The sequence below is a fragment of the Polypterus senegalus genome, chromosome 18, assembly GCF_016835505.1.
Source record: "Polypterus senegalus isolate Bchr_013 chromosome 18, ASM1683550v1, whole genome shotgun sequence".
NCBI classification, from domain to species: Eukaryota; Metazoa; Chordata; class Cladistia; order Polypteriformes; family Polypteridae; genus Polypterus; species Polypterus senegalus.
In genome coordinates, this window is record NC_053171.1 from 53,371,996 (window position 1) to 53,396,395 (window position 24,400).

The following is a 24,400-nucleotide window of genomic DNA, read 5'->3' on the forward strand; positions in this document are numbered from 1 at the left end:
AGAGATGGCATGAGATTAGTAAGTAACCAGCTGCTGAAGTTACAGAGACAAACTGTAAAGTATCCTTTTATTTTTAAACTTTATTATACTGTTAATGTTTAGCACAATTGCATCCAGTATTGTAATTGAAATATTACTTTTAATGAAGAATTATGATTTTAATGAATTATGAATTTTAATGAAGAATTACATTATGAAGAATTAACTTTTATGATAATTTCTTACTTAGACAACTTGCCTTGCAAAAACAACCTTGTCAAGAGGTTTACTTACCTCGGCAGTGACATTCATGAGGTCGCTTGAAAGGGGTGTGTGGTGCTCCTGATATTTAAGCAAAAGGATGAAGGTCCATGTCTTTAGAGTCCTGGTGCTTCTTGTGTTGTGGTTGTGAGACGTGGATGCTATCCAGTGACCTGAAACGAAGACAGCTCCTTTGGTACTGTGTCTCTTTGGAAATCCTAGGTACCGCTGGTTTGACTTTGTGTTGCTAACGGAGTCCCGAATGAGGCACATTACCTGCATTGTGAGGGAGCGTCAGTTACAGCACTACGGCCATGTGGCGCGATTCCCCGAGCTTGACCCGGCTCACAGGATCCCCATTGTTGAGGGCCTGAGCAGCTGGACCAGGCCAAGGGGATGCCTACGTAACATCTGGCTGTGACAGATAGAGGGTCATTTCTGGAGGGTGGGACTGGACTGCGTGGCTGCCTGTGGGGTTACCACCAAGGATCCCAAATGTTGCGCCGTGTGGTGGGTGCACTAACATGCTATACCAGTGCATGCTTCCCAACCTGACCTGACATTGCAAACAGTGTTGTCAGAATAGATTTCAGCCTTCTTGAGGCCCATAGTTGGAATAAGCAGATCTACAAATTGATAACCACATGTTTTGTTACAAAGAAAGGCTTTTTTATTTTAAACTTATTTAATTTTTTAATGTAAATCCTCTTATTTTACTCTCTCCCTTTCAGTCTTAACATTGTGTATGTTGCAAGTAACCATTTTGTGTGGCGGCTGGTTCCTGTATCCATAGCAACCCAAATCCGTCAACTTTTACAGGACAAACAGTTTGAGCTGGCACTTCAGTTGGCGGTAAGTAAAGTGGTCTTTCAGTTGGACACAGAAGAACTTGAGACGTGGTTCATGTGGGTCCTGGATGCACAGTTTTTCAGCCATATCCACATTTTTTTCCCCCCATCAAGTGGTCCTGCATAGTTCACAAATTTCTGGGTGACGTTTATGGAACAATGTGCCTTCAAACATGCATTGTTCCTTTTCCTCATGTGCAGTGCACTGCAGAGCAAACAATTGTGGTTTGAAAAGGCTTATGAGAGACAATGTGGCTGCCTTTAATCAAAACATAATGTCTTCAGTTTATTTACGTGTATTTTAAATTTTATGTTGAAATTCTTTCGAATGCTTGTTTTTTTTTTATGTGTTTTTTTTTTAGTTTTACTACATTAAAATCCTACTCTGATGAATCAAAAACCCTTTTCATTTCAGTATGTAGGATATGTGATGCCATTTACTTTTAAGGCGTACTAATGTAGTAGAAATTTAATTAATGTAAATCATCACTCCAAAGAACCAGACCGGAGGAAGCTTGTCATCCGTTTTTTTTCTTTTTGCAAAAAGGGAGATCCCTGGACAATGCAGTATACAATTCATATATGATATAAAGTGCAAAAGACGGCAATGTATACTAAGAATTCTATTAGAGCTATTATGACTTGGCGTCCCAAGCCCTATAATAGCTTCAAAACACATAGTCCCAAAAATTTGCACTATACCAGGGTACTCTGCCAAATCCGAGCTAATAACAAAAGCAGACACCGTATCTTTTGTATGTATAATTTTATTCTTCACAAAAACTGCTCTGTTTTACTGTGAAGTTCCCAAATGTACAAAGGGCATGAAATGCCTATTCAAGGCAATTCTAAAAGCAAGTAAAGTCCTGATACAGAATCCAACGAGATGTTAAAAAGTCTAATACAGTAATCCCTCTTCCATCGCGGGGGTTGCGTTCCAGACCCCCCCGCGATAGGTGAAAATCCGCGAAGTAGAAACCATATGTTTGTATGGTTATTTTTATAATTTTTAAGCCCTTATAAACTCTCCCACACTGTTTATAAATATTCCCCGCAGAGTTATACAGCATAATCCCTTTGTATTCTCTTAGATATTAGGTAAGATTCATTGAAGTTATGTATATAAACACACTGTTTATATACAGTAAAACCTAAATATTATTTTAAAGATATTGAGTGTCTCCGATATCACATGTTACATCCATTACGATAGACATGCCACCAGCAAAAAATACGTACAATGCAACAAAAATAGTATACAGTAAATGTGTGTACAGTGACACTAAACGTACGTACATGTACTAAGTACTGTAAGTAGAAAATTAATTATGGTTACTCACCAACAATGACACAATGACTTGTCCGATAACAATGAGTTTTATTTTACTGCACAACAAAGGAGAGCGTTACAGTTCTTAAAAAGTAGCCACTTCAGGCGATTGTGTAGCACTGCCGTTGTTCTTCTTCTGGCAGTCTTCAATCCAAATCCCTAAAGCAGATTCCATCCAGACTACTGCCTTATTACATCCACTTACAACTCGTTTTGCACCCTGGTTAAAAGGACACTGCGGCCGTAGATCTTATATTCCTTTCCTACTTTTTAAATAAAAAGAATCGTAGCCTTCAACAAATCCAAAACGCTTTACCTTTTCGGAATCGTTAACATCTTCCGTTTGCGCTTGGGCACGGCCCCTGAAGCAGTAGCAGATCGTTTTGGAGCCATAATGAAGGGCTTGACTATGCACAAATAAAAAAAAAAAGCACAAAAGTTAACTCTTTACACAGCGAAACACGTTAGTGCTGAATGAGCGAGACGAGCCTTCCTGGTTAACACTACATTCAGCAAGCAGGAACTTAACTGCGTGCTCTGATTGGTAGGCTTCTCAGTCATCCGCCAATAGCGTCCCTTGTATGAAATCAACTGGGCAAACCAACTGAGGAAGCATGTACAGGAAGTAAAAAGACGCATCGTCTGCAGAACCCGCGAAAATCCGCGTTATATATTTAGTTATGCTTTCATATAAAATCCGCAATAGAGCGAAACCGCGAAAGTCAAAGCGCGATATAGCGAGGGATTACTGTAATGTTAAAAAAAAGCACTAAGCAGAACAAAACACCAGTAAACTCACCAACCCAGAGTGTTAACACAATGAACCAGGAACTGTAGGAGATCCTCTCTATTTATAGGGTGGAGGGCAGATCCTGGCAGTGATTGGCAGGTGGCCCTGCATCCGGGGGGTGGGGGGGTGAGGTTGGGTCACCCTCAAAATACATGGAAAATAACAAAGGGTTAAATACAGATACATAAAATTTTAAAAATACTGCAGATCATAAATGAAAGAAATAGTAACACACACAAATGAGCTACAAATGTATGACACACTGACACAAAACAATCATTTGAAGGAACCCTGGCTGAGATATAGCAAAAGGTCACTTATCCTTCTAATTAATTTAAACCGTGAGGAATCAAGAGTTAAACGCCATCAAACTGAAAAATGAGAAATAAAATTTTTAGCTGTTTCAATAATGAGCATGTGATACAGTTGCAATAAATGTGTTGTTGAGATTGGTGGACAAGCCTAATACTGAATCAGTTTTTGAAATGTGTTTAACTGTGGTTTTTAAAAACTCTCTTTGACCTCTTTGTGGACACTCAATAAGTAGAATCTAAATTTATGATACTTGCTTTTTACTAATAATGTTTTTGATTGTCCAAATGTAACAGTGAATAAAAGATTTTATAAACCTTAGGGTAGTTTGCTGTGGTTTTCATAAAGTATAAAATGATCTACCTACTTTATCTCTCCATTTGCACAAACTCAAAGTATTCAGTGACACTTCTGCTTGGAAAATGAGAGAGAAGTGTTTGCTTAAGCCAGTTCTATCCAGATCCAAACATTATATTAATGTGACATGTACTATTAAATACATTCAACATTCAGGATTTTTTCACCTACATCATTTCCAGAAATTATTTATAGCTGCTTTTGTAATTACATATTCTTTAAAATTAGATATTTCAGTTAGACATTTTGTCAGATTTATGATTTATATCAGTAGTTGGTTTGTAATTTAAACTTGAATTACAGTAATTCCCATGTGTGCTTTTACTGTGTTCATCACATTTTACTGCACTGACGAATGCTTCATTGTCCTTAAAATTCTTATAAGTGCCACAGCCACTAGAGCCGCTGTCTTAGGGATCAAATTCTGGCCCTGTTGCTGCTCATATAATTTTTTTTCCTCCGCATACTCTTAATTTTTCTACCACTTGCTAGATGCAATTCTAGAAATGCACATAATGGCCGTGTCTATTACCATGCTGGGCCTTGAATGAATGGTTTATAGGGCCCTTCTTGTCACGTGCACATAGTCAGTAAAGTTCTGGGCTGATCAACATAAAATGAGTCTCCACTTTCCTGGTGCTTGATTAGTAAATATAATTACCTTACTTTGAATCTTTTGTCCTTCTCACCTGAATGCAGGACATTCATCTTTTTTACCATGAGCTAGTCCAAAGTCACTTTGTCCATGTGGCTACAGCCATTGTCCTGCTAAAAGATCAACTTTTACACACGCTTTTTAGCAGACTAAAAAAGGCACCACTATTTACATGCACTTCTACCATTCAGCATGCCTTTTGTTTTAATCAGATTCATAGTCCCTTTTAATGAAAAGCAGCTTCACAGCATGAGACTATCACAACCATGGTCCACTGCAGATTTTAAGATTTTGATGGCGTAGCTAGTGTTACAGTTGTGCCAAACCTATCCCTTTGAGCTTTGGCTGGCAAGTGCCATCTGATCACAAAACCTTATCCCTCATCACCACTGGGTCATGCTTTGCTTTTTGAAAAATGCCAGATGTTCTCTTACAAGAAATGGCCTCTTTTGTGCCACCTACTTATGTGGATTACTTAATGTTAGATTGGATAAACTTTATTAATTTTATGGGGAAATTCAGATACATACAGCAGCAGACACATTAAAATCAAGGATGAAGACTCACAGGATAAATAATGCAACCAATCAATCAATCAATCAATCGTTAAATAAAAGATATTTTCAAAATGAACTTAAAAAGTACTTTGGCAGGAAACATAGAATTGCCTGATAGCAGTGGGCAGAAAAGAACCCCAGAGGCACTTCTTAGCACATGATGGTAGAATGAGCCTGTGGCTAAAAGTGCTGCAAAAAAGGACCTCCTGGAGGAGATTTTTTTTTTGATGTCATCCTCTTCTTTTCTATATCAGCTTCCAGTATGTCGAGGGTTCGCCCTGTAGTTGAGCAGGCTGTCCTGATAAGTTTGTTCAGGCATTGTGCTTCTTTTATGCTCCGGCTGTTTCCACAGGGGACTGGTAGAACATTTCCAGCAGCTTGCTGAACCCATTCAATGCCGTGAGTCTCCTTAGGAAGTCTGGTCTGTTCTGGCCCTTCTTGTCCAGTGCCACTGTGTTGTGAGACCAGTCCTGTTTGTTGTTTATGTAAACCTGAGGTTCTTTTGCCCCACTTCGATGTCCTTCCCATGGATGACGGCTGGTCTTAGAAACTTCATATTATGCTGAATGTCCACAACCACCTTTTTTGTCTTGCTGATGTTGAGTTGCAGGTTGTTGTCTCAGCACCACAAGACAGAGTCCTCCACAACCTTCCTGTACTCCAACTCGTCTCCATTATTAATGCATTGTGTGATGAAGGATTACTGTGAAATTTTTTGTAGATGGCAAGTTCTGGTATTGTGTTGAAAGTTTGTTGTGTAGAGGAGAAAACAGGACAGGGGGACAGGACAGTTCCCCGAGGTGCTCTAGTATTACACACCACCATTTCTGACACACAGTCCCTCAGCCTAACAAACTGCTGTCATTTGGTCAGGTAGTCCAAGATCCAGGAGTTAGTGGGAGCATCAAGAAGGAAGGCCATGAGCTTTTTTCTTCATTTGTTAAAGGCACTGGAAAAATTAAAGAACATCCTGATTGTGGTGTTGACTTGGCTTGAGCACACCTGAACACCTCTATGTGTCTATAGGGAAACTGGAAATGATCAGATATTCTGAAAATAGAGTTTGTAGCTGTTTTAGGACCAGTCTGTCAAAGGTCTTCATTATGTATGAAGCCAAAGCAACTGGCCTGAAGTCCTTGGGATCATAGGAATGCCCTTTCTTGGGTACTGAGACCACACGGGATGTTTTCCACAGCTAGGGAACATTCTGTATATTCATGGAAGGGAAGAACAGGTGCTGTAGAACCTAGCAGAGTATGCTTCTTTTTCTATCTGTCTTCCAATGGCCTTTCTGAATGGCCCATACATGGTGGAGATTCACTTAACTTTACTGACTTTAAAGAGAAATACTTTACACATATCCTGTGTTGTAAATCTGTAAACCTCTAGATTCATGGAAGGAGATGAACAGCAATATATTTTCAAGCGGTAGCACTTAGAGAATCGTGACTTGTTGCATGTCGATTACAACATGCAAGTACTTTGCACACATGACAATCAAGATCCTAATAATCTACATACTTCACTAATACACCTTTACTCCAGTCTCAGCTGTTGAACTCTAACTCCTCTGCAAAGTATGCAAAGTGTTTTAAGTTTGAGCCACTTTTGTCTATAAAATGTGGTTTATAATTAAATGTTGTCACTCGGAGCATCTTGAGGTGCTTTTAAGTAACTGCCCTTCAGCATTACATATCTAGCCTTAGGAGTGTGGATTTATCTAGGATGATCTAATCAGTCTTTGTTTAGTAAGGATACTTTAATGAATTTCCACTTTCACCATATTTATACATTTTGCACAAATATGATTTTATTTTATTTTCAGAGTTTTATTAAGGATAAAAAAATTATACAAAGGTAATAAAATAATAAACTTTGTTAAACATCCATTCTAATAGAGTGGGAATCTCCTCTCAAACCCCCCCCCTTTTTACATTACATTTTAAAGGTGGGAACACAGTATGTAATTCAGATAGTGCCAGTGCAGTGACATTGCTCAAACTGATTTTACATCATTCTGTATTTTGTGGTGATAAAAGTTTAAACTTAGAAATAACAAAGGGTTGGACAACTGTTGAATTTGCAGTTCTCCTCACCAATCTAATGGCTAAAACAGTACACTTAAAGCAAACGGGCCACTTAAACATAGTTTCCTGTTTGATTATTTTGCAGAAAATGAAAGACGATTCAGACGGAGACAAAAGACAACAAATACACCACATTCAGAACCTGTACGCATTCAACCTTTTCTGCCAGAAACGCTTTGATGACTCTATGCAGGTGTTTGCCAAATTGGGGACAGGTATGATGGTGGACAGAAGCCCCGGACTTTATTTGTGGGTATACAGAGCCATAAAATACGGCTTGAAAGATCTAGCAAGTGACTGGCAAGGCATTAAAATATACGAACGAGGGGTGCTTTGCTGACATATTAAAGAACACCAAGTCTTTAAAGTCAACATGGGTAGCGAAACAGGAAGCAAATGGATGGTCTTAAAGTGTTTTCATTTAAATGTCATCTGTGTACTCCTCAGACCCTACTCATGTGATCGGGCTGTATCCAGACTTGCTTCCCTCCGACTACAGAAAACAGCTGCATTACCCCAATCCTCTTCCAAGCTTGTCGGGGGCTGAGTTGGAAAGGGCACATTTAGCACTTATAGACTACCTGACACAGGTGAGTTATTTTAATAATAATAAAACTGTAGTAGACTTGGCAGTTAATACTTAAAGAGCTGTATTTTTAGTGACTTATTGTGAACCCTGCATAAGTTTCTGTATCAGTGCTTTCCACCATGTAGAAGTTCACGGGAAGGCAGGTAATCTTTTGGTCCTTGGGCAGACTATTACATGAACTATTAACTACACACATTATCGATGACTGTACTGGGCTGAAATATGCTAGAATGCCGTGTAGTGGTATAGAGTCCTCTGTAATTATGAGTCTTGCTTCTCCTTTGATGCAAATAACCATTTGACTTGGAAGTTGTGAATATACATGCACAATCAATGCAATTCAGACTATATTGTCAAACAGCACCCATCAGCAAAATGGGTGTCCTATTATGGGGCGACACCACCAAAACTAGATCTCCTCTGGTGCATACTTGACTTCATCATGGTTTTGTTTTGGATATATTATGCAATCTTTCTTACGTGGTGGTATATTTCAAACCAATAATGCTTAATCACACATGGCCACCAGGTCCCTAGAAATGCACATATGATCACCGCAGCCTTCCCTATATGTCGGAATGCCATGAAATTGCGCACTACCAGTAAAATTTGAGTCATTAAGTAGGGCAGGATCACCTTTACTAGTAGAGATCATGTCAAATTTAAAAACTGTACTTATTTGATCTTGTCACCTTTTATACTGTCTAATAACACAATAGGTATCCCAGGTGAAGGATTACATGACATCTTCACAACTTCTTCACACTGTTTCAAATTCCCAAAGTACTGTAGGCTTGCTTCATTTTAACAGCCATGTGATTTACTGACTGATGGTGTCATTGCCTGTGGAAGTGTTGTTATTCATGTCTGGTAAGCTCAGTTTTAGTCTTGTCTCATGCTTGTTGTACCATGACAGAAGGAAAAAATATGAGCCATCAGCCTCTCTTCTGTTTGTTTGGTCCAAAACACTAATGTTTCTTCTTTCATTACATCCACAATGTGTGCATTGTACTTTAGCTGAACACTCAGTGGTTGCTAACTCGCACGAAAACACAGGAGCCCACCCAATAATGGTTTGATTTTGTTGTTATAACATGAGACATCAGACATTCAAACCTCTTTTCTGTTTTTGTGAGCCCAGAACATTTGTTTTCGTCATTTCCTTGCTGCTGCATTCTATGAAAAGTGCATTGTGGTTGAGTGCTTACTTAGTGCACCACCCATGACATAAGACAGTATAATTTAATAATATACTGTACTATAATAATATACTATATATAAACATCTACGCGTGGAAGTGTGTGTGTCTGTCCGGCCCGGAAGTGGGAGGTGGAGTTGGGATAAGGTCTCCACCTCCGAGGATACACAAGCGAAGTGAGTACGTCAGCAAAAGGAAACCTCCGAAGAAAGACAGTCAATTAGCTGCTAATGCACAAACGATGCAAGCACATTGGGAACACGAAACCTCCTAGGAGAGAGATGCCCAAAGTAATTTCTTTCAATTACCTGACATCTTTACTTTTAATTTTTTTTCTGTGTTTTCTAATAGTTTCTAGGACCCCATGCTTTTTAGATTAGTGTTTCCTTATGTTAAGGTATCTCTGTTGTTACAATGTATTAAATACCACCCATCAAGTAAACTTAGGTATAGTATATGACTTTGAAGACTAACTTGCAGACTACCTTCCCCCTTTTGCACTCCTTACATGACTCACAGAGCACCATGGTACAGACTTGGATAGTTTTTTTTTTTTGTTTTTTTTTTTATTTAAACAGTAGTGCAGGTAGTCTCTAGAAAGGCCAGATCAGAAATTTGTAAAATGAACTAGGATGTGGATTTTTATGTACATGTTTGCTCTATCTAGTTAAATCTTTCCCTATTGGTTTCAAGGGTGTGGGTGTATATTTACAGCTTTGTTGCTTTAGTAGTAGGGGGCGCTCAACAGTTAACCATATTTGGTTGAATAACAGGTTTTGATGATTCTTAGAAATATGTTGCATCCAAGCCAGACCCCTCTTGATAAAAGTGTTTTAGGAGGTTCAGACATTGCAAGAAGCCAGTGATAGACATGTGATAACTCAAAAGTATCTCTTTTTACAGAAACGCAGCCACCTGGTAAAGCAGCTGAATGATTCGGATCCCTCTACCACATCTCCTCTAATGGAAGGCACTCCAACAATCAAATCCCGCAAAAAACTGCTTCAGATAATTGACACCACCCTGCTCAAGTGCTACCTGCATGCAAGTATACCGGTGACATAATTTCTGATTTATTGTGGGATAATTAGAAAAAGCTACAGGAAATAGGTCTTAGTCTGTCATTGACCAACGATCCTTAATTTGTCTGTATCAAATAAAGGAAGAAAGATGTTTTCAAAATTTATTATATGCTGAACAAAGCAGTTTGATTATATGCAGGTATGGAAAGAGTAAATTTACCTGATAATAATACCTGAAGTGGAGGTTCTTTAATGATCACATCCAAGCTGGTAACTTGATGAAAGTCGTCCTCTTTGGGTAGTCATTAGAGGATCTGAAAGCTGTTCCTTTAGTTGAATCATGAAATTTAGTTGTTCACTTGTCATAGGTTGGAGTTTGTGGTAATGTGATGACTTAGCAAATGTTGTGTTATATAGCTCCTGAACAGGTTTAGAGTTTTAGTAGTTGAAAATGAGATGTGTTCTTATATCTGCAAAAGTATTTAGGAAGCATTTGGTGCAATGTGTCGTGAACTAGTACAGTATTCCATTTACCTCGGAAGTCAGATATCAGAGCTGGGAATGACATCACACCCGAGTTAATTGTGTTCCTGTTAAAAGTTCAGAAAACCAACATGGATGCTTCCAACAAAACCTTTTGTTGTACTTTCTCGAATATGGTGCTGTGGCACTCCAAGTGGATGTTTCTTGTTCCAATGGAATAAGTAGCAAGTGATAACAATGTTTTGCACAGCATTTTGTGCCTTTGAACACAGTTCCACCATTTCCACAGATAGAAGTTGTGAAGTACTGTGTATACGACTGATTTAATGAGACCCAGATAGTCAGAAGTGCTAATAAACAGTATGATTCTATAGTTTTCACTAAAGTTTGCAGTGTACATTGCCACTTTGGATTGACAACAGGCAAACTCAGGCTTGACAGAATCAGATCATAGTTTCCAAGATGGAAATCCAACTTAAGGGGCCATTTCAGTTGAAAACTCTGACTTGGAACTCAAAAATTCTGACTTCCCAATTCACATGGAGTGCAACACTGGAGTTCCAAAGCACATAGTGCCAAACACTTCCAGTAATGCCGTCTCAAGGCGGCTATCACCGTCAAACACTGACTAGTAATAAAGGCGAGCACAGAATTTTTACAAGGTAGATGATTTATTCATCTCAGTATTCTAGTCACAATGAAGCTCCATGGAGCACAAAAGCAGTCCAAGTCAAACAAAGTCTCAGTACAAAGTCTAAATGGAGTGGTCGAAAAACAGCAAAAGGGTCAAACTTCCAAAATGTACCATTTGCATAAGCACAGCAAATACACAGTTAGCTCGTTGGCTCCCTGGAAGTTCATTGTAAATGCATACTAAACTTTGGAAAATCTCCAGATTTATAGGGCAGATGGTAGTTGCTGGCAGTGTTTGGCAGGTGGTCCTGCCTCTTTGGGGACCACACACAAGACACATGTAAGATAATAGTGGCTGCTTATATACATAGACAGAAAAAAATAATGATGTGCATAATCAACATAAATAAAAAAGTCAAAAATGAACAAAAGAACTATAAAACATGAATTTGAACCTCGCGTGACATAGGGAGGTCTATGCAAAATGGTTTCATCATCAGAAGTGGGTTCTCCTAGGTAAATATCTAATATTTATTCTGTGTTTGTCCATCAGGAATGCAGTGGATCAGTGAATGTGTTAAGTGGAGTATGTGGTTTTATAAATAACATGAGAGTCTGTCGTGAGAGGCGTGCTGATGTTTAACTTCAAGGTTGTGGTCGATTTTGGTGCAAGCAGTCTCAATGTCTCTAGCTAAGTTGGTCTATTGGTTAATGTTAAACTCACAGACAATCTGTCACCTTTATTTTCTCACTTGGCTGAGTCACTGACTTTGCACACTTGGGCATAGAACCCAAAGGACTTGCATTACACTTACATATGCACAGGGAGCTTGAAGAGTGAAAAAGACCAGTGAAACATCTAGTAGGATACTTGTGTGCATAGTGCCTCTCATTTTTTTCTGTACAGTGCAAAGCCATGAACCCAGAAAATGTGTGAGGTTCCTAGCATGAAAGTAAAACAAAAAAGGTTATACATCTAAAAAAAAAAAAAAACACAAAACAAAATGGGCATGAGTACTTGAAGTCATGAAAGTTAAACATGCAAATGTTGAGGAATTACTTTATGTGGCTTGTCAATGCTCTCATTCGTTCACTTCAGACTTTTCTGAATGTAAGTGTACTAGGTTAGATTATTACTTCTTAGTGTTTCCTTATTGTTCTATTTTCTCCCAAATTTTTTTTAATGAAACTGATTTTTTTTAAGATGAACAGACATAGGTACAAAAAGAAAAAATTGCAAATACAGATATGTAGCTTTAATAAGTTTAAAAAAAAAAAAAAAAAAGTATGAGTTGTTAATCGTAACTATTTAGCCAAAAATTAATATTCTATTAGAAGTAGTGATGAGTCAGTGACTCTTGCAGAACCGAAGTTGAGGCAAAAGTTAGAGTGGTTCGCCTTTCAAAAAAGTATGTGAAACCAGCAGAATTCACAGTATTGACGCTTTGAGAAAGATGTTTAGTTCCTGTCTTGAAGCATTCCCCTGTGCAAATTCTGTATCCATTTTGCCGTCTTTAAGTGTTTAATTAACACTGGAATCCCTGAAGCCTATGAAAAAAGTTCTTATTCAATGTATATGTTGCTGTTAATGTTTAAAAACTGAAGCCCAAATATCATTTGTCACAACCTAAACATGTCTACTTGGATGGTGTAGAGATGAGATTGGCTACTTCATAATCAAGAGATTGCTTGTTTGATCCCAGGTTGTCCCCGCATTTACTATTTTGAGTAGTAGGCTGTTATTATTATTACTATTATATAATAAAAACATACATTTAATTTGAGTTTGTTACACCTGGTGTAAATTTTGGCTACTTGTAAAATTTAGAGCTTGTTTTTTATTATTTACTTTTATTCTCTCAGTGAGGTTCAAGGTTTCTTGCCTTGCATTTCCTGTCATCCTAAATTTACTCAGATCATTGTAGACACAGAACACACATGAAATGTATGTATTCCAAGTAAAAATGTATTATTTACCCTATGCAATTCCAGACACCTCACACCCAGATAAACAGACTTGACCTCTAAAAATTTTGCATCTGATTTGACTTCAGCTGCCTCGGTGGGGAATGAGTGAGCTCGCTGCTTGCTGCTTGTGCCGATTGACGCATTTGCAAAGCAAAGATGCTGATGAAGAGGAATGAAGGAATGTAAGGTGGCCTGGTGTTACAATTTTTTTCATAGGCTTCAGTGATTCTAGTGTTTAAGTTTTCTAGTGAAAATCACCAGAATCACTTCCTTTCATGTTTTACTTTTTGTTGAGCAGTGAAACATGTGTTGTAGTTGTCGTAGAAATATGATGCCAACTTTGTCAGCTCTAATGACCGTTTTTGTGATTTCTTTAACAGAAATAGTATTGAGTACATTTCTCCACGTCTGTTTTCAACCTGCATCTTCTCATCTTTAGAAATCAAGAAGCAGGAAAGGACAGTTTGCTTGGATGCAAGGGGCCAGTTCCTGTGTAGTGCTGTGCACAAGAAAATAAGCAGCATGTCACATTTAAAAAAAAATAAATAAATAAAAATCCAGGATTCCTTGTTTTTCCACAAAAATAATTAGAAACCCCCTAAAAAAGCTCTTTTTAGTGAGTGTCATGTTTTCAATTGCAAAATTGCTTATGAAACAAACTTTAGCATTAACTTTCTGCAAAGTAAAACATGGCTGTGTTTCCTCATCATTCATTAGCAGCATTATTTGACTTATTATTTGAAAAAAAATCAAATAAAACAAACATACAGTCTATATGACCCTCATGAAACGGAGCTTGACATCCACGGCCCAAAGTTTACCCTTTGACAAACAGTTAAATCATAGATTGTCATAACTGTATAATAAGAAATTAATGTAAGCGCGTTTACATTTTCACATGTGAGGAGTTAAATGATTCCTCATATTTAACTAAATAAATGTTTGTTTGATTGTTTTGTTTCTTACTCCTAAGTATGTACGGCATTTTTAAAGCACCCAAATGCAAATGTGTCTGTTTCTGTTTCCTGCACCACAGACTAATGTTGCTCTGGTGGCACCTCTCCTTCGCCTTGAGAATAACCACTGTCACATTGAAGAGAGTGAATATGTCCTGAAGAAGGCTCACAAGTATAGCGAGCTCATCATCCTCTATGAGAAGAAAGGACTTCATCAAAAAGGTAATGGCACTGTCATGACCAGGCAGATGCTGCTGTTTTATATAGACAGAAATGTTTGAGATTACTCATCTAATCTCCTTTCTCTCAGAATTCTGTTAACTTACTTAGTAGAAAGATACGATGCACCTTTCAGGTATGGTCAGATATGGTTGAACAATACAGAAAAACTTGTGAAACCCTTTATTGCCTTTGTTAATTTATTAAACGAGCAGTGGTAGAGTATGGGCTTGAAATTAAAAAAAAAACAAAAACAAAAAAAGGTCTCATTCTAGCAGGTTTATCTTCTGATACTCATTTATAGGTTAAAGGTTAAAGACTGCACATAAATTATCTTGTAAGTTGCTGAAATGGCATACGAGTTGTGTTTTAGATATGGCACAACGTAATATATGAACTTTAGCAACCATACTGTTTACGGTAGTGTGGCTTGCCTTGCATTAAATCTGCAGTCACAGCTGCATCCACAGGATATGAATAAAGTGTAGTTGGACTCCCCTTTGTTGGACCGATCTGCCTAACCACTTGTATTATATTGTATGTTGTGACATGTCCAGTTATGCTCATTTTTGTTGACTCCATGCAAATGCTGGCAAAAACAGGGACATATCTGCACCTTAAGTGTTCACTGGTGTTAATTAACCAGTTAGTTGTTAAAGCATCCCTAGAAAGATAACTCTGCACTTTTTGTTTCAAGTCATCTCTTATATTGTGGAATATTGAACCTATCCTTTGACCTTGTACTCCATAAATGTGTTGGTCAGGTGTGTAGTTACAGCTTTTACGGAATGAGAGAAAAGTGTGGACATTGCCGCTCTGATAAATCCTTCTCTGCAGTGAGGTGAAATATCTTTCTTGGTAGGAAGCGAAAAGACACCAGTGCCTTATGTTTCATATGTTTCAATTTAAATTGCTCTATTGGAGTGTTTGGCCTATAGTAAGAGGTAAGACAGCAAAGTGCCCATTTATTAATTTTATTTAATCTTCACACATGCCAACTGCTTGGGGGTGGGGACACATGGGGTCCTTTTTTAACCAAATAGAGTGCTGTAAATTTGTACAAATAAAGAAAGGGGAAGTTTTTAACATAAAACTTTTTGTAAATGTTCCCTTCCTACTGCACTTTTTGAGTTTAAGCTTTGCAGGATCCAGCCCATTACTTGTTTATTTTGCCAGTTCTACATCGTCTGCCTTTATTTTGCCTCTCTCCTTGGTCTTTTGGAGCAGTAGCTCAGTTTAAACAAAAGTATTCATTTGCCAGATTCCTGAATTTCTTATTTCTCATGTGGCTGTCTGTCTTGAATAGGGCACAAATTCTTTCCATGTGATTCTCTGTCTCTTCTCACACACACACACACACACACACCCTTCCTACTGTGCTAATACAACAATGCGCGTCAATATAATTATATGAATAGCAACATAAAAATGGCATTGTAATGTACAAAACTGCTTTTTGTTTAAGAGAAGATTTAAAATCTAAAATGTCGTTACTGCATTTTTGAGATGTTCTCAAGCTGGCCTTTTGTTCAATCATAACGTACAAAAGAGTGTTCTTCTGAATGCAAGTTTTACTGCAGCAGTGTTTGCTTAATGGGGACAGAACAGAGCTTGGCTGTGTGTAGAGGTGCTGATGGCACTATTAAATTGAAACTTTCTCACTTTCCTGGTAGACAATTATTAAAAAAAACTTTCCATGTTTAAAATGGTTAGCAGACATTCAAGAGCTGAATTCACTTTTTGCAATTAATAATGTCTTTCACATTTAGCAATTATTTTGGCATCTCTAGACATCATTTCAGAAGGTGAATGACTGAGCCAAGATGTACACCTCACACTCTTCATTTTAACATTCTTGGTATAATAGCACTGGAGAGTGCTGATTTGCTACGAACTCATCAGTCAGTCATTTAAGTAAGAATTTGGCTTGTTCTGTACAGTGTGACTAATAAGTTTTTCTCCACTATTCTGTGAATTGATGTTTTTTTTTTGGTTTTTTTTTTTTAAATCCACAACATAGTGGAGTACTGAGCAACAGTTGGCATCACAAGTACACTAATGTTGCATCTCCGTCAGGTCAAGAGTGTGCTAATCATTGCTGGCCAGCACACCATATTGGGGTAACTTATTGGACTGGTAATTAAGTTTGAGCAATACAGATCAATAAAATTATGACACAGATTAAGAGTTTTAATATAGACACTCAGCAGGTATATTGACCTCTTAATTGTTTTAGTTTATGAAACAAGATTGATTAATGAATTATATCTGTCATTTATTTGTTTTGCAGCCTTACAGGTACTGCTAGATCAGTCAACCAAAGCCAACTCACCTCTGAAGGGACATGAGCGGACAGTGCAGTACCTACAGCGGCTGGGTAAGACAATATTAATATGTAAAGACAAAAAGTAAGCATCAGAGTGCTGGCTGAAAGCTTTTACATTTGGTGACAAACCACATCAGATCAGGTTACAAAGGGAGAAGAGCCTAGGCTCAGAAATTTTTATTGCTTCAGGTTTCCATTTTAATGCACAGACCGGTGGATGTACCGAAATAGACTCAACTTGTGACTTGATGAATGTGTGTATTACACACTGTCCTGTTGGCATCATTCAGTAATTCTGCAAACCCAAGATTAACTCGAAAAGCACTGTTAAGAAGCATTGTGTGGTATTTAAAAATCAATTATATGATTTCTTGAATTATTAAGGACCATAACTTTGTCACTGATATATTACATTTATCCTCTGAGCCTGATAACTTGCAATATGCCTGGAATCTTCTGATTGACATAAGACCAAAAAGTAAAAATATAAAAAAAAATGTTTGGTGTCTCTTTATTAGGGTTTTTCCCATATTAATAAAGCTATTACCAAGTTGCCTCATAATAAAAGTCTCTACTCTTTGTTCTGATCTTCTTTAAATAAGTTTAAGTTTTGAAATGTGAGGCATGCCAAGAGATAAGACAGTAAGCCCCAGCTTTCTATACTGTGTGCCACAATATAACTTTTAAACTTTGCAATTTCATTTAAACTTTCTATATAAAGAAAAACTATTTGACTATCTGATTAGCCCAAATTTCAGATTCAGTATCTTCTACTAATACTGGCACCCTTAGAATGTAAAAGCAAAATGGGCTGTGGAAAAAGTCTGAATTATGTTGATCTTTTATTCAAGACTAGCAAAATACCCGCGCTTCGCAGCGGAGAAGTACTGCCTTAAAATTTTTATTAAGAAGAAAATTAAACCTTTTTTAAACTGAGGGAAAATATACCAATAATTATTTGTTAAGGATCTCTTTGTATACCATATTATGAGTTCGCCCTCCGGTTGTAATATGACCAAGCTGTGCGCTGAGCTTACTCTTGAGCATGCAACGTACAGTTGGCCATGTGAACAGTAATCTTGTTTTAAATCTCACAGCTTGGATTGCTGCTGTCATAATCAGTTTAAGTTTCATGGTTTGTTTCAATTCCGACAGTATTTGTAGGACTTGTGTTGAAGAGACATTCGGCATCTGTCAAGCGTTGTAAGTATACAACCGATTTCATCGATAACTTCACATCCAGCTTTTGAGAGTTTAAACATTCATAAACATCAAAGTGTCCACTACTGAAATCATCACCTGTCAATCTAAGATGTTTAATAGGCATTGGCGGTTGTCGAAAGGTGTAAAATATTTGGCCATTTCGGTACACTTGAAAGCGACAAACGAACAATTCAGCGTCAGCCATCAACTCCCATGCAGATGCATAAGTGAAGGGCTTAAGCATTTCACTCTTATAGTGCTCCTGTGTAGTATAATTATCTCCTGTACCGTCATCAGTCCACACCTTGAACCTGTCCCAGTCATTCAATACATAAGACACAATGTTCCTCCGGATATCAAAAGTGAGCCTGATATGGCCGTGCAATATGTAACAAAGAGAATGGAAAAGGTAGGTGCCATCTCCGGGCATGGAAACCACTCGGTAAATGACAGTTCTTTGATCGATGGTGATCACCTCGATAGACATGTTAATGGGGGTACGGTTGGAATGATAAATAAATGGGTACCTGAACAATGTAAAGTAAGTCTAAAATACCTACACAATAACTATAATCGTAATAAATGAACAATAAAACGTCGGAGAAGCCGTGGATTAAATAAAAAGGCTGTATATATCAGCAGGGAGACTTTGAATCCCGTGGCGAAGCAAGGAAGGGAATGTAGAGACCGGAGCGACGGACGGCCTTATATAGGTAGGCAGCCAACAACGTGGGAGGCGTTGGGATGGGGGACCCAACGCCGCCTCACACGGTGACCGAGCTGCAGGCTATGGACGTATATACAGTATGTACGTAAGTAGGATTCAGTTAGCGTTGGGAACCCGCGTACCAAATTTCTTGAAGATGGGCCCATAAGTAACAAGTTCAATATGGAGGCCAACAGTGGCATCTTACCACCGAAATATGTACCAAATTTCAGCCTTCTAAAGTTCAAGATGGCGGACATTGTTGACCGTTATGACCGTTACGCGTAGAATTTCGAAATGAAACCTGCTTAACTTTTGTAACTAAGCTGTAAGGAATGAGCCTACCAAATTTCAGCCTTCTACCTACACGGGAAGTTGGAAAATTAGTGACGTTGGAAAGTTCAATATGGCGGCCGACAGTGGCGTCAAACCATCGAAATAAGTACGTACATCGGTTTCGGTTAGCGCAGGGAAGCCTACCAAATTTCGTGAAGATGGGGCCATAAATAAGAAAGTTCAACATGGCGGACGTTGTCGACCGTTATCGACCTTATGACTGTGTAGAATTTCGAAATGAAACCTGCTTAACTTTTGCAAGTAAGCTGTAAGGAATAAGCCTGCCAAATTTCAGCCTTCTACCTACATGGGAAGCTGGAGAATTAGTGAGTCAGTGAGGGCTTTGCCTTTTATTAGTATAGATAGCAACAAATTTACAAATAAAAGTTCTTACCATAAAAACAAATCATTTTTAAAATGTATCTGCAACAGTTTAATATTTTCTGCAACCCTCTTTTGGCAAAATACCAACTTATGAGTCATCTCCTGTAATTCTTAATGAGATTGGAGAAAACATGGCAAGGGATCGGAGGCCATTCATCCATAAAGCATCTGTCCAGATCCTTCAGATTTCAAGGTCATTGCTTGCAGCCTCTCCTCTTCAGCTCATTCCACACATTTCCATTGGGGTTTAGGTCAGGGGACTGGGATAGCCATGGCAAAGCCTTGATTTTTGTGGTCACAAAAGCAGTTTTGTATTGATTTTGAGGTGTGCTTTGGGTAATTTTCTACCTGGAAGATCCTACCATGGCTCAATTTAGGTTTCTGGCAGAGGCAGTCATGTTTTGATTCAATATCTGCAGATAGTTGATGAAATCCATGATACCATGTGGCCTACATTCTCCAGGGCCTTTAGGAAGAAGAAGCAGCCTCACAACATCAAAGATCCACAACCGTAATTCATAGCAGAGAGAGTTTTTTCTTGTCCATCATTCCCTCTATGCCAAATGTGTCTTGGGTGTTTGTTGCTAAAAATCTCTGTTTTTGTCTCATCTGAGCCTGGAACTTGGCACCATTGAAAGTTCTAGTAATATTTGGCTAACTGTAGACGCTCAGGTATGCTATTTGATAACTGCAGAGGTTTTTTCTGGCAACCCTTCCAAACAATTTGTGGTTTTGTAGGTGTAGTCTGATTTTTAGTATATCTGTAGTTCTCTATATGTGATTATTGGAAATTCTGAGGCCACTTGAACCATTCCTTCTTAATGTGTGTGGGGCCAGCATAAGAACACATCTCCTACCAGGCTATCTGTTAACATCTGCTGCTGCTTTAAACTTTTTTTCCAATTATTGCCTTGATAGCAGAATTGAGCATCCCTATGATCACCCCTATGACTAAAAACAAAAGTAAATGTGTTAGATTTTGTCGGAGCAAGTCATAGACTAGTTGGACTGTGTTGTTTGGCTTGTCACATTACGTAACCAGCCTTCAGAGGAGTGATCATAAGTGGGTGTTGTTTGACTTGTCTTCAAATTTAGAGTTGTCACCTTCTGTTAACTCTAGGTGTACTTGGTTCATTAACGAGTCCGTGATTAATCAGTTTGTTGATTTGTTTGTGGCATCTGATGCCGGCAGTAATGTTGCCAATGTTGAGTTAGCAGTTCAATGTTTTAATGACCATTGTACTGATATTTTGAATAAGATTACTCCTCTTAAAATCAGGCAGCGTTCTGTTACCCACTCAATTCCATGGATGAATGACTCCATTCGTAATCTCAGGTGTTCCTGTCGAAAAGCAGAGAACTTATGGAATTCTACTAATCTGGAAGTTCATCGTTCGTACTTAAAGGATTTACTTGCTTCTTTTAATTCTTTGGTTAGGAATGCTAGAACAGCTTATTTTTCTAATCTTATTCAGACTCAGAAGCATAATCCCAAAATGCTATTTGATACTATTTACAATATTATTTCTCCATCTCAATCTATTAGTCAGGTTTTTTCTGATAGTGACTGTAATAATTTTCGACCTGTTGCCAAAGTCATTAATGTTAAAATATTTGAGTTGTATACGCCCGTGCCTTTTGAATATCATAAATTGCTCCTTGAGATCTGGTGTGGTTCCATCGTATTTTAAACATGCTGTAATTCAACTGCTGTTGAAAAAACCTAATTCTGATCCCTCTATTTTGAGTAATTACAGGCCAATCTCAAAACTGCCTTTTATTGCCAAAGTTTTGGAAAAGGTGGTTGAACAGCAACTTTGTGCCTTTTTACAGGAGCAGGAGCAGCGGCTCTTTGATTCTTTTCAATCTGGTTTTTGGAGGCAACATTCTACAGAAACAGCTCTTCTAAAAGTTTTTAATGATCTTTAAATTGCTGCTGATGCAGGCTGGGGCTCTTTGCTTGTACTGTTAGATCTTACCATAGCTTTTGATACGATGGACCATCGGATCTTAATTAATAGGTTAGAGCTGTTAGTGTCTCTGGCTCTGCTTTGGACTGGTTCTCCTCTTACTTGTCGAATAGGAGTTTCTCAGTCGGTGTGGCTGGCTTTTCATCCGACTCTGCTCCTTTGACATGTGGAGTGCCACAGGGCTCGGTTCTTGGACCTGCACTTTTCTCTTTACACATTCTTCCCCTATCACAGATTCTTAACTCTTTTAAAGATATCTCATATCATGTATATGCAGATGATATACAGCTTTATTTTTCATTTAAGCCTAACCAAATTAATACTTTGGTCAGCTTGGTTGATTGTCTGTCTCAGATTAACGACTGGCTCAGTAGTAATTACCTGCAGTTGAATTCTGGAAATACTGAGGTACTAATTGTTGCTTCTCCTGTTCCTTATTCTGATATCAGTTTAAAATGATCTTCTATCTCTCCTGTTATTATATTAGCCCCCGATGCTTGATGAATATGTGGGATCGGTCAGCCGCTTGTGTTTCTTTCATTTAAGAAATCTTTCAAAACTAAGAAATGCTGTTTCAAAATCAGAATTGGAGATGCTTGTTCATTCTTTTATTTCCTCATGGCTTGATTAGTTTAATGCTCTCTTTACGGGTTTGAGCAAGTCCTCTCTCTCACGTCTTCAGTTAGTTCAAAATGCAGCTGCCAGGCTCCTAACTCGCGCTAGCCGGAGTAATCATATCACTCCCATTCTGCACACACTGCACGGGCTCCCAGTGTTTTACAGAATTCATTTTAAAGTTTTGGTACTTACTTTCAGAGCTTTGCCTGGACAAGCTCCTGAGTACCTAATCAGCCTGCTCCAACGCCAAACAGCTTGTCAGACTCTTAAGATCTGGGCAACAGGGCCTTCTAGTTGTTCCATGCACTTGGCTAAAAACCCGTGGGGATTGTGCCTTTCAGTCTGTGTCACCAAGACTATTGGAATAGCCTGCTTTGTGGTCTGTGTGGAGCCGACTCTGTTGATTCTTTTAAAAAACAACTAAAAACATTTCTTTTTAAACAAGCTTTTAATCAGTGCTGAATAGTTCCGTTTTTTTTATGTATTGTTTTTATTGGTTTTGTTTATGTTTTGTTTTAACTGTTGTATTTGTACTGTATTTACTGTTCAGCGCTCTGTGACCTTTTGTCTGTGAAGGGCGCTATATAAATAAACTACTACCGCCAACTGCCTCAGACTTGCATAGATTGCGTAAGTGGAAGGACATGACTGAAGGTATTAATGTTTGTGATGCACCATCTTTTGGAATAAAAAAATGCAATGCATTTTATTAAAAAAAATGTTTGTGAAGTACAGTCTGTTGGAATGGCAGAGAGATTGCAGCCAGACAGATACACACTAATCTAGAAGGGTGCTAATATTAGTAAAGGTCAGTGTATCAATACTTGTGTTTCTATTTGAATATACTATATTTGAACATGTTATTGGTTTTGAATAGACATTTGTACTATATGTGATTTTAAAAAATTATTATTATTCATTAAGCTTATGAATTGTGCACAGTTGCAGGTGAAAACAGCAGCCTTCAAAATAATATGAAAATTGAAAATGCAGTCCTTCATCAAAGCACATTGCATGTCAGACTCTATCAAAGCTGTGTCTTGTCACCACTTCTGTTTGTGGTCTCATGGACCAGGGTATCAAGGCATAGCTGAGAATGAGAGTTGTTACTGGTTCATATGACTGACTTTGGCATGCACTTGTGTGATGTGCTGCTGTGTGTGAAGTGGATGAAATGAGGATCAGCAAAGTCAGAAGATGCTGCTCTCTTTTAAAGTTTTAATGGATTTCTCTCTGTCTAAGTGAGGGGGAGCAATAGCCTTTAGTGGAGCAGTTTAAGTATCCCAGGATCTTATTCCTGAATTACAGCCAAACTACATCCTTGTCTTGTACCTGTGGTCATGAGCTGTGAGTAGTGACTGAAAGAATTAGATTACAAATACAAGCAGCAGAAATGAGGCTTGGTTGCAGAGTCTCTGGCCTGACATTCATAGGGTGAGAAGCTCAGTGATTCAGGAGACCATCAGGGTTGAGTCAAATCTCCTCCAGTACAACTCCTACATGTCGCCATCAAACAATAGGGATATTCCCCTGAAGCAGGCAAGTCCATGCTATCCAAGAAAGAGCTGCTTTAGTGGCCTGCGTTTATAAAGAGCTGTCACCGGGGTACTGCATGCAGCAGTTAGTATTAAATGGCAATCTGTGTGAAAGACCGTAATCTGTAGCTTGGCCCTGAGGTAACCCAAAAATGGGATTTAAAGGCTTTCAGACAGTAAGATGAGAGAATGCTTAGTGCAATGCTAGGAGATGGGTAAATGGAGAAGCCACCTCACCAGACAGCTAGGGCAAGGTCTTCTATAGCAAGATTTGAAATGACAGTTTGTATTCTTACATTATTCAGTTCTCTCCTAAGTGGTTTGAAAACAAACCAGTTTAATTTTTGAAGCACATCTTGGATTTTGTGTGAAGACACTAAACTTATTCTGTCCTCTTAGTTTGGTCATGAAACTGCTTATAAACAAAAGTGCAGCCATGAGAGCACATTAGCCAGTGTCATCGTTTTGAAGCCTCACAATGTCAGAAAAATATGTTCAGATTTGACCAACAACCTTCAATGGCACCAGATACGTCTCCATTGTCATGTGATCCTTTACTTGGGCTTTGTATGGAAGTCTAGGATTAAGTGCCTGCCATACAAGAGCGAGTGATAACAGTGATAACGTGAGAGATTGTGGATATTTATGCCTTTTCATATGCTTGCATATCATATGAAGTAGGATGACATTGTAGGTTGGCTTTATTGAATAAAAAGGTTTTTATTTAACTCATTTGTTTCTTTGACTTGTTTCAGGGAGTGAGAATTTGGGAATTATATTTGAGTTTGCTCCTTGGGTTCTCAAAACCTGCCCAGAAGACGGCTTAAAGGTAGGTTTAGGTAAAATTTTAATCTTTTTTTAATCAAAGTCCGTTTGCTTTCTGCATTTGACATGCTGGCAAAAGTTGTTAGAACAGTCTGTGTTCTCATTGATCCTCTTTGACCATGTTTACTTGACCTCAAATTAACAAAATACCAACACTGAAAAAATACCAAAAAAAACCCACAAATTAAACAACAGTATGCTTTCAGGATTTTCTGTTCTGGAAGAAAACAACAACTTTCCTCTCACCCCCAAG

General features: G+C 38.2%; 1 protein-coding gene across 1 annotated transcript in view; it reads left to right on the forward strand.

The window, feature by feature from the left end:
• Positions 1-24,400, forward strand: part of vps39 (VPS39 subunit of HOPS complex) — a 167,047-nt gene that overhangs the window by 50,872 nt on the left and 91,775 nt on the right. Inside the window, exons 10-16 of the mRNA XM_039741045.1 lie at positions 972-1,092; positions 7,262-7,391; positions 7,624-7,766; positions 9,867-10,007; positions 14,106-14,247; positions 16,535-16,621; positions 24,078-24,151. Of these exons, the coding sequence (XP_039596979.1) occupies positions 972-1,092; positions 7,262-7,391; positions 7,624-7,766; positions 9,867-10,007; positions 14,106-14,247; positions 16,535-16,621; positions 24,078-24,151 (838 nt within the window). The remainder of the gene's footprint in view (positions 1-971; positions 1,093-7,261; positions 7,392-7,623; positions 7,767-9,866; positions 10,008-14,105; positions 14,248-16,534; positions 16,622-24,077; positions 24,152-24,400) is intronic.